The sequence below is a fragment of the Electrona antarctica genome, assembly GCF_951216825.1.
Source record: "Electrona antarctica genome assembly, chromosome: 6".
Classification (NCBI taxonomy): Eukaryota; Metazoa; Chordata; class Actinopteri; order Myctophiformes; family Myctophidae; genus Electrona; species Electrona antarctica.
The window spans coordinates 58485828-58502450 of record NC_136811.1 but is presented as its reverse complement, the minus strand read 5'-3'; the positions used below and the strand labels follow the sequence as shown (position 1 = coordinate 58502450).

Below are 16623 nucleotides of genomic sequence, written 5' to 3'. Positions count from 1 at the left end.
TACCATTTGGTTACTGTTAGAGACCTGGAGACCCTACAGCTATACCATTTAGTTACTGTTAGTGACCTGGAGACCCTACAGGTATACCATTTAGTTACTGTTAGAGACCTGGAGACCCTACAGCTATACCATTTAGTTACTGTTAGTGACCTGGAGACCCTACAGCTATACCATTTAGTTACTGTTACTGACCTGGAGACCCTACAGCTATACCATTTAGTTACTGTTACTGACCTGGAGACCCTACAGGTATACCATTTAGTTACTGTTAGAGACCTGGAGACCCTACAGCTATACCATTTAGTTACTGTTACTGACCTGGAGACCCTACAGCTATACCATTTAGTTACTGTTACTGACCTGGAGACCCTACAGGTATACCATTTAGTTACTGTTACTGACCTGGAGACCCTACAGCTATACCATTTAGTTACTGTTACTGACCTGGAGACCCTACAGCTATACCATTTAGTTACTGTTAGTGACCTGGAGACCCTACAGCTATACCATTTAGTTACTGTTAGAGACCTGGAGACCCTACAGCTATACCATTTAATTACTGTTAGAGACCTGGAGACCCTACAGCTATACCATTTAGTTACTGTTAGTGACCTGGAGACCCTACAGCTATACCATTTAGTTACTGTTAGTGACCTGGAGACCCTACAGCTATACCATTTAGTTACTGTTACTGACCTGGAGACCCTACAGGTATACCATTTAGTTACTGTTACTGACCTGGAGACCCTACAGCTATACCATTTAGTTACTGTTAGTGACCTGGAGACCCTACAGCTATACCATTTAGAGACCTGGAGACCCTACAGCTATACCATTTAATTACTGTTAGAGACCTGGAGACCCTACAGCTATACCATTTAGTTACTGTTAGTGACCTGGAGACCCTACAGGTATACCATTTAGTTACTGTTAGTGACCTGGAGACCCTACAGCTATACCATTTAGAGACCTGGAGACCCTACAGCTATACCATTTAATTACTGTTAGAGACCTGGAGACCCTACAGCTATACCATTTAGTTACTGTTAGTGACCTGGAGACCCTACAGCTATACCATTTAATTACTGTTAGAGACCTGGAGACCCTACAGCTATACCATTTAGTTACTGTTAGTGACCTGGAGACCCTACAGGTATACCATTTAGTTACTGTTAGTGACCTGGAGACCCTACAGCTATACCATTTAATTACTGTTAGAGACCTGGAGACCCTACAGCTATACCATTTAGTTAGTTAGAGACCTGGAGACCCTACAGCTATACCATTTAGTTACTGTTACTGACCTGGAGACCCTACAGCTATACCATTTAGTTACTGTTAGTGACCTGGAGACCCTACAGCTATACCATTTAGTTACTGTTACTGACCTGGAGACCCTACAGCTATACCATTTAGTTACTGTTACTGACCTGGAGACCCTACAGCTATACCATTTAGTTACTGTTAGAGACCTGGAGACCCTACAGCTATACCATTTAGTTACTGTTACTGACCTGGAGACCCTACAGGTATACCATTTAGTTACTGTTAGTGACCTGGAGACCCTACAGCTATACCATTTAGTTACTGTTACTGACCTGGAGACCCTACAGCTATACCATTTAGTTACTGTTACTGACCTGGAGACCCTACAGCTATACCATTTAGTTACTGTTAGAGACCTGGAGACCCTACAGCTATACCATGTAGTTACTGTTAGAGACCTGGAGACCCTACAGCTATACCATTTAGTTACTGTTAGAGACCTGGAGACCCTACAGCTATACCATTTAGTTACTGTTAGAGACCTGGAGACCCTACAGCTATACCATTTAGTTACTGTTAGTGACCTGGAGACCCTACAGCTATACCATTTAGTTACTGTTACTGACCTGGAGACCCTACAGCTATACCATTTAGTTACTGTTAGAGACCTGGAGACCCTACAGCTATACCATTTAGTTACTGTTAGAGACCTGGAGACCCTACAGCTATACCATTTAGTTACTGTTAGTGACCTGGAGACCCTACAGCTATACCATTTAGTTACTGTTACTGACCTGGAGACCCTACAGCTATACCATTTAGTTACTGTTAGTGACCTGGAGACCCTACAGCTATACCATTTAGTTACTGTTACTGACCTGGAGACCCTACAGCTATACCATTTAGTTACTGTTAGAGACCTGGAGACCCTACAGCTATACCATTTAGTTACTGTTACTGACCTGGAGACCCTACAGCTATACCATTTAGTTACTGTTAGAGACCTGGAGACCCTACAGGTATACCATTTAGTTACTGTTAGAGACCTGGAGACCCTACAGCTATACCATTTAGTTACTGTTAGAGACCTGGAGACCCTACAGCTATACCATTTAGTTACTGTTACTGACCTGGAGACCCTACAGCTATACCATTTAGTTACTGTTAGAGACCTGGAGACCCTACAGCTATACCATTTAGTTACTGTTACTGACCTGGAGACCCTACAGCTATACCATTTAGTTACTGTTAGAGACCTGGAGACCCTACAGCTATACCATTTAGTTACTGTTACTGACCTGGAGACCCTACAGCTATACCATTTAGTTACTGTTAGAGACCTGGAGACCCTACAGGTATACCATTTAGAGACCTGGAGACCCTACAGCTATACCATTTGGTTACTGTTAGAGACCTGGAGACCCTACAGCTATACCATTTAGTTACTGTTAGAGACCTGGAGACCCTACAGCTATACCATTTAGTTACTGTTAGAGACCTGGAGACCCTACAGGTATACCATTTAATTACTGTTAGTGACCTGGAGACCCTACAGGTATACCATTTAGAGACCTGGAGACCCTACAGCTATACCATTTGGTTACTGTTAGAGACCTGGAGACCCTACAGCTATACCATTTAGTTACTGTTAGTGACCTGGAGACCCTACAGGTATACCATTTAGTTACTGTTAGTGACCTGGAGACCCTACAGGTATACCATTTAGAGACCTGGAGACCCTACAGCTATACCATTTGGTTACTGTTAGAGACCTGGAGACCCTACAGGTATACCATTTAGTTACTGTTAGTGACCTGGAGACCCTACAGCTATACCATTTAGTTACTGTTAGAGACCTGGAGACCCTACAGCTATACCATTTAGTTACTGTTAGTGACCTGGAGACCCTACAGGTATACCATTTAGTTACTGTTACTGACTTGTAGACCCTACAGCTATACCATTTAGTTACTGTTAGAGACCTGGAGACCCTACAGCTATACCATTTAGTTACTGTTAGTGACCTGGAGACCCTACAGCTATACCATTTAGTTACTGTTAGTGACCTGGAGACCCTACAGCTATACCATTTAGTTACTGTTACTGACCTGGAGACCCTACAGCTATACCATTTAGTTACTGTTAGTGACCTGGAGACCCTACAGCTATACCATTTAGTTACTGTTAGTGACCTGGAGACCCTACAGCTATACCATTTAGTTACTGTTACTGACCTGGAGACCCTACAGCTATACCATTTGGTTACTGTTAGAGACCTGGAGACCCTACAGCTATACCATTTAGTTACTGTTACTGACCTGGAGACCCTACAGCTATACCATTTAGTTACTGTTAGTGACCTGGAGACCCTACAGCTATACCATTTAGTTACTGTTACTGACCTGGAGACCCTACAGCTATACCATTTAGTTACTGTTACTGACCTGGAGACCCTACAGCTATACCATTTAGTTACTGTTACTGACTTGGAGACCCTACAGCTATACCATTTAGTTACTGTTAGAGACCTGGAGACCCTACAGGTATACCATTTAGTTACTGTTAGAGACCTGGAGACCCTACAGCTATACCATTTAGTTACTGTTACTGACCTGGAGACCCTACAGCTATACCATTTAGTTACTGTTAGAGACCTGGAGACCCTACAGCTATACCATTTAGTTACTGTTAGAGACCTGGAGACCCTACAGCTATACCATTTAGTTACTGTTACTGACCTGGAGACCCTACAGCTATACCATTTAGTTACTGTTAGAGACCTGGAGACCCTACAGCTATACCATTTAGTTACTGTTACTGACCTGGAGACCCTACAGCTATACCATTTAGTTACTGTTAGAGACCTGGAGACCCTACAGCTATACCATTTAGTTACTGTTACTGACCTGGAGACCCTACAGCTATACCATTTAGTTACTGTTAGAGACCTGGAGACCCTACAGGTATACCATTTAGAGACCTGGAGACCCTACAGCTATACCATTTGGTTACTGTTAGAGACCTGGAGACCCTACAGCTATACCATTTAGTTACTGTTAGAGACCTGGAGACCCTACAGCTATACCATTTAGTTACTGTTAGAGACCTGGAGACCCTACAGGTATACCATTTAATTACTGTTAGTGACCTGGAGACCCTACAGGTATACCATTTAGAGACCTGGAGACCCTACAGCTATACCATTTGGTTACTGTTAGAGACCTGGAGACCCTACAGCTATACCATTTAGTTACTGTTAGTGACCTGGAGACCCTACAGGTATACCATTTAGTTACTGTTAGAGACCTGGAGACCCTACAGCTATACCATTTAGTTACTGTTAGTGACCTGGAGACCCTACAGCTATACCATTTAGTTACTGTTACTGACCTGGAGACCCTACAGCTATACCATTTAGTTACTGTTACTGACCTGGAGACCCTACAGGTATACCATTTAGTTACTGTTAGAGACCTGGAGACCCTACAGCTATACCATTTAGTTACTGTTACTGACCTGGAGACCCTACAGCTATACCATTTAGTTACTGTTACTGACCTGGAGACCCTACAGGTATACCATTTAGTTACTGTTACTGACCTGGAGACCCTACAGCTATACCATTTAGTTACTGTTACTGACCTGGAGACCCTACAGCTATACCATTTAGTTACTGTTAGTGACCTGGAGACCCTACAGCTATACCATTTAGTTACTGTTAGAGACCTGGAGACCCTACAGCTATACCATTTAATTACTGTTAGAGACCTGGAGACCCTACAGCTATACCATTTAGTTACTGTTAGTGACCTGGAGACCCTACAGCTATACCATTTAGTTACTGTTAGTGACCTGGAGACCCTACAGCTATACCATTTAGTTACTGTTACTGACCTGGAGACCCTACAGGTATACCATTTAGTTACTGTTACTGACCTGGAGACCCTACAGCTATACCATTTAGTTACTGTTAGTGACCTGGAGACCCTACAGCTATACCATTTAGAGACCTGGAGACCCTACAGCTATACCATTTAATTACTGTTAGAGACCTGGAGACCCTACAGCTATACCATTTAGTTACTGTTAGTGACCTGGAGACCCTACAGGTATACCATTTAGTTACTGTTAGTGACCTGGAGACCCTACAGCTATACCATTTAGAGACCTGGAGACCCTACAGCTATACCATTTAATTACTGTTAGAGACCTGGAGACCCTACAGCTATACCATTTAGTTACTGTTAGTGACCTGGAGACCCTACAGCTATACCATTTAATTACTGTTAGAGACCTGGAGACCCTACAGCTATACCATTTAGTTACTGTTAGTGACCTGGAGACCCTACAGGTATACCATTTAGTTACTGTTAGTGACCTGGAGACCCTACAGCTATACCATTTAATTACTGTTAGAGACCTGGAGACCCTACAGCTATACCATTTAGTTAGTTAGAGACCTGGAGACCCTACAGCTATACCATTTAGTTACTGTTACTGACCTGGAGACCCTACAGCTATACCATTTAGTTACTGTTAGTGACCTGGAGACCCTACAGCTATACCATTTAGTTACTGTTACTGACCTGGAGACCCTACAGCTATACCATTTAGTTACTGTTACTGACCTGGAGACCCTACAGCTATACCATTTAGTTACTGTTAGAGACCTGGAGACCCTACAGCTATACCATTTAGTTACTGTTACTGACCTGGAGACCCTACAGGTATACCATTTAGTTACTGTTAGTGACCTGGAGACCCTACAGCTATACCATTTAGTTACTGTTACTGACCTGGAGACCCTACAGCTATACCATTTAGTTACTGTTACTGACCTGGAGACCCTACAGCTATACCATTTAGTTACTGTTAGAGACCTGGAGACCCTACAGCTATACCATGTAGTTACTGTTAGAGACCTGGAGACCCTACAGCTATACCATTTAGTTACTGTTAGAGACCTGGAGACCCTACAGCTATACCATTTAGTTACTGTTAGAGACCTGGAGACCCTACAGCTATACCATTTAGTTACTGTTAGTGACCTGGAGACCCTACAGCTATACCATTTAGTTACTGTTACTGACCTGGAGACCCTACAGCTATACCATTTAGTTACTGTTAGAGACCTGGAGACCCTACAGCTATACCATTTAGTTACTGTTAGAGACCTGGAGACCCTACAGCTATACCATTTAGTTACTGTTAGTGACCTGGAGACCCTACAGCTATACCATTTAGTTACTGTTACTGACCTGGAGACCCTACAGCTATACCATTTAGTTACTGTTAGTGACCTGGAGACCCTACAGCTATACCATTTAGTTACTGTTACTGACCTGGAGACCCTACAGCTATACCATTTAGTTACTGTTAGAGACCTGGAGACCCTACAGCTATACCATTTAGTTACTGTTACTGACCTGGAGACCCTACAGCTATACCATTTAGTTACTGTTAGAGACCTGGAGACCCTACAGGTATACCATTTAGTTACTGTTAGAGACCTGGAGACCCTACAGCTATACCATTTAGTTACTGTTAGAGACCTGGAGACCCTACAGCTATACCATTTAGTTACTGTTAGTGACCTGGAGACCCTACAGCTATACCATTTAGTTACTGTTACTGACCTGGAGACCCTACAGCTATACCATTTACTTACTGTTAGAGACCTGGAGACCCTACAGCTATACCATTTAGTTACTGTTGGTGACCTGGAGACCCTACAGCTATACCATTTAGAGACCTGGAGACCCTACAGGTATACCATTTAGAGACCTGGAGACCCTACAGGTATACCATTTAGTGACCTGGAGACCCTACAGGTATACCATTTAGAGACCTGGAGACCCTACAGGTATACCATTTAGAGACCTGGAGACCCTACAGGTATACCATTTAGTTACTGTTAGAGACCTGGAGACCCTACAGGTATACCATTTAGTTACTGTTAGAGACCTGGAGACCCTACAGGTATACCATTTAGTGACCTGGAGACCCTACAGCTATACCATTTAGTTACTGTTAGTGACCTGGAGACCCTACAGCTATACCATTTAGTTACTGTTAGAGACCTGGAGACCCTACAGGTATACCATTTAATTACTGTTAGAGACCTGGAGACCCTACAGCTATACCATGTAGTTATTTAGTGACCTGGAGACCCTACGGGTATACCATGTAGTTACTGTTACTGACCTGGAGACCCTACAGCTATACCATTTAGTTACTGTTAGTGACCTGGAGACCCTACAGCTATACCATTTAGTTACTGTTAGAGACCTGGAGACCCTACAGGTATACCATTTAGTTACTGTTAGAGACCTGGAGACCCTACAGCTATACCATTTAGTTACTGTTAGAGACCTGGAGACCCTACAGGTATACCATTTAGTTACTGTTAGAGACCTGGAGACCCTACAGCTATACCATTTAGTTACTGTTAGAGACCTGGAGACCCTACAGCTATACCATTTAGTTACTGTTAGTGACCTGGAGACCCTACAGCTATACCATTTAGTTACTGTTAGTGACCTGGAGACCCTACAGCTATACCATTTAGTTACTGTTAGAGACCTGGAGACCCTACAGCTATACCATTTAGTTACTGTTAGAGACCTGGAGACCCTACAGCTATACCATTTAGTTACTGTTAGAGACCTGGAGACCCTACAGCTATACCATTTAGTTACTGTTACTGACCTGGAGACCCTACAGCTATACCATTTAATTACTGTTAGTGACCTGGAGACCCTACAGCTATACCATTTAGTTACTGTTACTGACCTGGAGACCCTACAGCTATACCATTTAGTTACTGTTACTGACCTGGAGACCCTACAGCTATACCATTTAGTTACTGTTAGAGACCTGGAGACCCTACAGCTATACCATTTAGTTACTGTTACTGACCTGGAGACCCTACAGCTATACCATTTAGTTACTGTTAGAGACCTGGAGACCCTACAGCTATACCATTTAGTTACTGTTAGAGACCTGGAGACCCTACAGCTATACCATTTAGTTAGTTAGAGACCTGGAGACCCTACAGCTATACCATTTAGTTACTGTTAGAGACCTGGAGACCCTACAGCTATACCATTTAGTTAGTTAGAGACCTGGAGACCCTACAGCTATACCATTTAGTTACTGTTAGTGACCTGGAGACCCTACAGCTATACCATTTAGTTACTGTTAGAGACCTGGAGACCCTACAGCTATACCATTTAGTTACTGTTAGAGACCTGGAGACCCTACAGCTATACCATTTAGTTACTGTTAGAGACCTGGAGACCCTACAGCTATACCATTTAGTTACTGTTAGAGACCTGGAGACCCTACAGGTATACCATTTAGTTACTGTTAGAGACCTGGAGACCCTACAGGTATACCATTTAGTTACTGTTAGTGACCTGGAGACCCTACAGCTATACCATTTAGTTACTGTTAGTGACCTGGAGACCCTACAGCTATACCATTTAGTTACTGTTAGAGACCTGGAGACCCTACAGCTATACCATTTAGTTACTGTTAGTGACCTGGAGACCCTACAGCTATACCATTTAGTTACTGTTAGAGACCTGGAGACCCTACAGCTATACCATTTAGTTACTGTTAGAGACCTGGAGACCCTACAGCTATACCATTTAGTTACTGTTAGAGACCTGGAGACCCTACAGCTATACCATTTAGTTACTGTTAGTGTTACTGACCTGGAGACCCTACAGGTATACCATTTAGTTACTGTTAGAGACCTGGAGACCATACAGGTATACCATTTAGTTACTGTTACTGTTAGAGACCTGGAGACCCTACAGGTATACCATTTAGTTACTGTTAGAGACCTGGAGACCCTACAGCTATACCATTTAGTTACTGTTACTGTTTCTGACCTGGAGACCCTACAGGTATACCATTTAGTTACTGTTAGAGACCTGGAGACCATACAGGTATACCATTTAGTTACTGTTACTGTTAGAGACCTGGAGACCCTACAGGTATACCATTTAGTTACTGTTAGAGACCTGGAGACCCTACAGCTATACCATTTAGTTACTGTTAGAGACCTGGAGACCCTACAGCTATACCATTTAGTTACTGTTAGAGACCTGGAGACCCTACAGCTATACCATTTAGTTACTGTTAGAGACCTGGAGACCCTACAGCTATACCATTTAGTTAGTTAGAGACCTGGAGACCCTACAGCTATACCATTTAGTTACTGTTAGAGACCTGGAGACCCTACAGCTATACCATTTAGTTACTGTTACTGACCTGGAGACCCTACAGCTATACCATTTAGTTACTGTTAGAGACCTGGAGACCCTACAGCTATACCATTTAGTTACTGTTAGTGACCTGGAGACCCTACAGCTATACCATTTAGTTACTGTTAGAGACCTGGAGACCCTACAGCTATACCATTTAGTTACTGTTAGAGACCTGGAGACCCTACAGCTATACCATTTAGTTACTGATACCCTCCAGGTTAGTTAAGTTAGTTAACTAGAGCACTGACTAGTGCACCCTGCAGGTACACTGTTCCCCCAACAGACCAAAGTGAGGCAGAGCATTCACTTCTAGTCATTTTTACTAGTTGCCTAGTTTACTAGTCGACTAATCGACTAGTAAACTAGTCCCCCAATTGTTTAACTACTTATTATGTAAAACAAAATAAAAAAATATATATATTTTTTTTTGGGTAATAAATATATATATTTAACTGAAACCACATGACGGTGCCTTTTTCTGCAGGCGGAGATCAACGCCTCCCACCCCCAGTCCCCGGGGGGGGGGCAGTCGCCGTCCCCCTGCTCCGTCGACACCCCCCCCTCCCTGGGGGGAGGAGGGGGGGCCCAGGGCCAGCGGAGCGGCCCCGATGACCCGATGCGAGGCGTGTCGGGGGGCCTGTCGGGCTCCCTGTCCATCCCCGCGGCGCTGGGGGCGGGGCGTGGCATGGAGGAGGGGGGGCCGGGCGGGGGAGGGGTCGGCCTGGTGGAGATGAACAGCGAGGACACGCTGCTCGCCGAGAAGACCCTGATGGCGCTGCGGGGGGGCAAGCCCCTCCCCCACCCGCGCGCCTGGTTCGTGTCGCTGGACGGCCGCTCCAACGCCCACATCCGCCACTCCTACATCGACCTGCAGCGCGCCACGGGCTGCCACGGGGGCCCCGCGGGGGGGGAGGGGAGGCGGCGAGGAGGGGGCGGCGCCAAGGGCTTCATGAAGGGCAACGACCTGGCCAGCCTGGACTCTGGCCTGGACCTGAACGAACCCACCAGGCCCGCCACGGCCCCACGGGGGGCCGGGGGGCGCCGGGGGGGGAGGGAGAGGGAGGAGAGCGGTGACCACCTCTCCTCCTCCTCCTCGGACAAAGGGTCGAAGGGCGGCCCCGCCGCGGCCGCCACCTACACGCAGCTGGAGTATGTCGTGGGCGGCGACCTGGAGGGGGGCGGCGGCGAGAGCCCCTCCCCCTCCTCGCCCCCCTCGCAGCTGGAGGACAGCGTCCCCCAATCAGGGAAGACCAGGAAGTCGTCAGAGAGTGGAGGAGGAGGAGGAGAGCAGGGAGGAGCACTGGAGGAGGTGGTGGTGGTGGTGCCGTCCTCGCCCTCCTCCCCCTCCCCCACCTCATCCTCCTCCTCCTCCCTCTCCCCGTCCTCGCCCCTGTCCTCCCCCCCTCCTCCCCCCAGGACTGAGCACACAGCAGCCGCCACCGCGGCCGCTCTGGAGCAGGAGCACGGCGATCTGGAGGAGGAGGAGGATGAGGAGGAGAAGAAGAAGAGTGCGTGGCAGAGGAGAGAGGAGCGCCCGCTGCTGTCGTTTAACGCCATTAAATAGCCCCCCCCCCCCCCCCCCCTCCCCCTACCATGAAGGAACTGAGACCGTCGTGTACCCAGACATTAAAGCGTCAAGAGACAGGCGTCTCTTCCGAGTTTTCTTTTTTTTTCTTTTTAAAACAGCTGGTGGATTGTCTGAAATGACGCTATAGCGCGGTGCGACTTGGAGGACACGAGAAAAGCACTCTGGCGCTGCAGGCCACAGCTCACTGAGATAATGTGATACGCCACTAAACTAACTGACCATGCGCTGACCAAGTGGCCATGGAAATAATACCACTACGATATAGTTCCACACAGAGACGAGACGTGTGTGTTTGGGGGGTTCCGCGCTACGTTGTGTAACCACTGACTGACTGACTGGGATATTGTTGTTTCTTGTTTCGTTTTGTTTTTGCTCTGAACTGAAGGCTATGCATCACTTTTATACGGTCGCTTTGAGATGCCTTTTTATTATTCTTTTTTGTCTTTTGTCTGATTTTAAAGTACGCTATAATTTAGATTTGCCAACATATGAAGTATTTTACTCCCAAGATAGGTTAATGTTAATGTTAATGTTTTTTCATTCATATATATACTATAAATATATATATATATATATATTAAGTGCATTTTACTTTTTTTTTTTTTACCTGCCTTAGTACAGCAACACTTACTTGCACACCTTTTATCTGCAATCAGAGCTCTCTCTCTCTCTCTCTCTCGCTCTCTCTCTCTCTCAGTTTAGTTTCCTCTCCCTGTTTTATCAAGTGCCTTTTGCAACCAGCCGAATGAATGAATGCATCCACACACTTAAACCCATTTTGACCTGAGATCAGATTCTATAAATGTCTTCTACATCCTGACAGTTTTCTGAAAAAAGCTATGTTTCTATGTCGGTCGTTCTTTGATTTAAAAAAAATAGCAGACCTACAAGCTCACCGAGTGGCGCGCTATGAGCTTGTAGATCTGCTATAGATTTCAGCTTGTAGATTTCAATAGCTAAAGCATAACATAATGCTAACACCAAAAGGGGTTCCCGCCCCAAAATGGGTTAACTAATGCTGTTGAGCAACTCTGATCCTGATGCTAGCAAAACTGCCGCGAGTCTGACCCGCTTTCAAACTGGTGTGTTCCCATAGGGGACGACGACCTGGTGTGTTCCCATTGTGGGGGACGACCTGGTGTGTTCCCATAGGGGACGATGACCTGGTGTGTTCCCATTGTGGGGGACGACCTGGTGTGTTCCCATAGGGGACGATGACCTGGTGTGTTCCCATTGTGGGGGACGACCTGGTGTGTTCCCATTGTGGGGGACGACCTGGTGTGTTCCCATTGTGGGGGACGACCTGGTGTCTTCCCTTTGTGGGGGGACGACCTGGTGTGTTCCCATTGTGGGGGACGACCTGGTGTGTTCCCATTGTGGGGGGACGACCTGGTGTGTTCCCATTGTGGGGGGACGACCTGGTGTGTTCCCATTGTGGGGGACGACCTGGTGTGTTCCCATTGTGGGGGGACGACCTGGTGTGTTCCCATTGTGGGGGACGACCTGGTGTGTTCCCATTGTGGGGGGACGACCTGGTGTGTTCCCATTGTGGGGGACGACCTGGTGTGTTCCCATTGTGGGGGACGACAACCTGGTGTGTTCACATTGTTGGGGGGATGACCTGGTGTGTTCCCATTGTGGGGGACGACCTGGTGTGTTCCCATTGTGGGGGACGACCTGGTGTGTTCCCATTGTGGGGGACGACCTGTTGTGTTCCCATTGTGGGGGACGACCTGGTGTGTTCCCATTGTTGGGGGGGGAACCTGGTGTGTTCCCATTGTGGGGGACGACCTGGTGTGTTCCCATTGTTGGGGGGGCAACCTGGTGTGTTCCCATTGTGGGGGACGACCTGGTGTGTTCCCATTGTGGGGGACGACCTGGTGTGTTCCCATTGTGGGGGACGACCTGGTGTGTTCCCATTGTGGGGGACACGTTTAAAAAACACTAAAAAAACAGCAGCTCTACAAGCTGACGCCAGCACGTTGCCACATGTTTCTGTGAGCTTGGGCTGTTTTCTGCACAACACTATTCTAATAATACGGATACAGAGTATGAAATAAGGTTGGGCTTAAGTCCACAACGATCTCTTCGAGACTCCACTTCGACGTTTTTTTGCTTCGTTTTTTGCCCCACTCCCCTCGCGTTGGATGTTTCCCCCACTCCCCTCGTGTTGGATGTTTCCCCCACTCCCCTCATGTTGGATGTTTCCCCCACTCCCCTCATGTTGGATGTTTCCCCCACTCCCCTCATGTTGGATGTTTCCCCCACTCCCCTCATGTTGGATGTTTCCCCCACTCCCCTCATGTTGGATGTTTCCCCCACTCCCCTCATGTTGGATGTTTCCCCCACTCCCCTCATGTTGGATGTTTCCCCCACTCCCCTCATGTTGGATGTTTCCCCCACTCCCCTCATGTTGGATGTTGCCCCCACTCCCCTCATGTTGGATGTTTCCCCCACTCCCCTCATGTTGGATGTTTCCCCCACTCCCCTCATGTTGGATGTTGCCCCCACTCCCCTCATGTTGGATGTTTCCCCCACTCCCCTCATGTTGGATGTTTCCCCCACTCCCCTCATGTTGGATGTTGCCCCCACTCCCCTCATGTTGGATGTTTCCCCCACTCCCCTCCAGTTACCGCTGTTTGGCTCCATAGGGCAGAATTAACCTTGTTATGGACCTTTTTATGGAGCTCATTCCACTTGATTTATCTTAGCCTTAGCAGCTTTCCCTGCACTACCTCAAACCCCACCTGTTGCCTGTTCCTCTCCTCAAACCCCACCTGTTGCCTGTTCCTCTCCTCAAACCCCACCTGTTGCCTGTTCCTCTCCTCAAACCCCACCTGTTCCTCTCCTCAAACCCCACCTGTTGCCTGTTCCTCTCCTCAAACCCCACCTGTTGCCTGTTCCTCTCCTCAAACCCCACCTGTTGCCTGTTCCTCTCCTCAAACCCCACCTGTTGCCTGTTCCTCTCCTCGACCTTGTGGACAGAAAGCATGGCTCTGTTCAGCCTTACACTCGGCTCTCACCTCCTCCTCAGCTGCGTGGCAAACACCCCCAAGGGAGACGGTCCATCCACGCAACCAGCAGCCACTGACAACGCGCGCGCGCGCGCTCACACACACACACACTACTATACTTGAGCGGATAATAGCATTTTAGGATGCCATTTTTATGAATGAATTGAATTTTTGACACCTTAATTTGAAAGGTGTGTGTGTGTGTGTGTGTGTGTGTGTGTGTGTGTGTGTGTGTGTGTGTGTGTGTGTGTGTGTGTGTGTGTGTGTGTGTGTGTGTGTGTGTGTGTGTGTGTGTGTGTGTGTGTGTGTGTGTGTGTGTGTGTGTGTGTGTGTGTGTGTGTGTGTGTGTGTGTGTGTGTGTGTGTGAACGCAGCTTGCCTCTGATCCACATGCAACAATCCAAACGAGAGGCAGTGTGTTGTGCAGTCCAGTGTGTTGTGCAGTCAAAGAATGTGATTATTTTTTTTACAACGTTGCACAGGATACGACCCGATGCAATCATTGTATGTATGAAGAGTATGTACCGAAGGTCATGCATTTCAATGCTCTTACGGCTTTTTACTGTGTGTGTGTGTGTGTGTGTGCGTGCGCATGGTGCGTGTGTGCATGTACATGGATGTCAAAGGAGCGTCTGGCTATCAGTATGCGTAGGAGTGACAGCATATATATATATATATATATATATATATATATATACACACACACCCTAGGGCTGGGCGATAGGACTTCAAATTGATTGACCATTTCAAACCTTTGCCTCGGTTTGCGAATTATTATTTTAGACACTACTTTTATACTAAACAAAGTCTCAATATATTACAAGTGCAGCAAACAATAGCACATCTGCGCTTTTAGAATTTCTGTTTTTCTCTTTTTTAGCACACTGCTGTTGTACAACAAAGTGAACAGTTAATAATACTGGCCTCAATCGGTTGATCAGACACGATTTGAGTCGATTAAGACGAACAAGAATGTATTTGCTCATATATAAGACGATAGCAAATAACCTGCTTCTCGATTATCCTGCATGAGCAAGATTACGTCGTTTTGATGCATTGTTCGTTAATCGCCCGGCCCTAATGCATCCCCTCGAGGTTCTACTAGTGTGTGGTCAATCATAGCGTGTGTGTGCGTGTGCGTGTGTGTGTGCGCTCAACATAATGTGAGCTTGTGCTGTGAATGGCATTCTCTTCTGTCTTTGTATCCTCCTAGCAAACCACCAAATATGTTCCGTACACAACGCGCCCCGAGTCGATTGCTTTGCGTTATATTTGAAGTCTATTATTCTGAATAAACAGCCAAAGTTTGTGTTGCGTTTTGTGTGTTTTCTTGAAGAAATCTCAAGCGCTTAGCGGTGTTTGTGTTTGAACAACGAACCTGGTGAAGAAATATATTCAGTTGTTTTGTTGTCATCTCAAACCTACGGGGCAGGGCTGTGCAGGTAGACCACATGACATGTCCCCTACGGGGCAGGGCTGTGCAGGTAGACCACATGACATGTCCCCTACGGGGCAGGGCTGTGCAGGTAGACCACATGACATGTCCCCTACGGGGCAGGGCTGTGCAGGTAGACCACATGACATGTCCCTAAAATATATCATTTAAATAAATAAATAAAATACAACTATGTTTGGCATCTTGAATTAACTTCACTTGATTAACCCATTTAGACCTAAGTAGTTGGATTCTACAAATGTCTTCTAAATCCTGACAGTTTTCTGAAAACCCATGTTTCTATGTCAGTGGTGCAGTGCTCAACCTTTTTCATGTCAAGGACCCCTAGAATTATCTGTAATTGGCTGCCGACCCCCATCTAAAGATATGATGTTCCATGGACCCCCCCCCCCGGAGGGGCAAGGAACTGGTTGGAATAACGTGAATAACGTGTTCCTTCCTCCTTCCACCAACCAGGGAAACTCCCCCCTGTCAGGTGTAAAGGAGCGACTTGGACACTCAGGCATGAAGGAAGCATGAGTTCAAGTCCGTTGCTCTCCCCATGTCCCCCATATATGGGGACTAGGTTGGCAGAGGGTGTGTAGAGCCCAGGATCACATTAGATAATTGACACAGGGGTGAAAAATGGGTTACAAAATCGTGGGATAAAAATTATAAGTAAAAAAAAAAAAAAGAATAGCAGACCTACAAGCTCATAGCGCGGTGCCGAGCTATGAGCTTGTAGGTCTGCTATTTTTCAATACCTAAAGTAGCCTATAACATAATGCTTTAAAACACCAAAAGGGGTTCCCGCCCAAAATGTGTCCATAGACGTCAAAAAGGGAAGCTCAAACCCACAATGCAATCATTTTGTTTTCGAGAGTGTTTTGTCAGTAACAAGTTGTATAGAAAACCCCTACCAATTCCATTCCCCTCTATTTCCCATTCCAAGTGCGTTTTCCTAATATGTAAGCATTTTCAGCAATGGGATAATATATATACAGTATATATATATATATATATATATAAATATAAATGAAAAATA

General features: G+C 46.2%; 1 protein-coding gene across 1 annotated transcript in view; it reads left to right on the top strand.

The window, feature by feature from the left end:
* LOC306925204 (uncharacterized protein) overlaps positions 1–15452 on the top strand; it is a 200359-nt gene extending 184907 nt beyond the window's left edge. The window contains exon 24 of the mRNA XM_079503895.1: positions 10027–15452. Coding sequence (XP_079360021.1) covers positions 10027–11106 — 1080 coding nt within the window. The 3' untranslated portion in view covers positions 11107–15452. The remainder of the gene's footprint in view (positions 1–10026) is intronic.
* The last annotated feature ends 1171 nt before the right edge of the window (positions 15453–16623 follow it).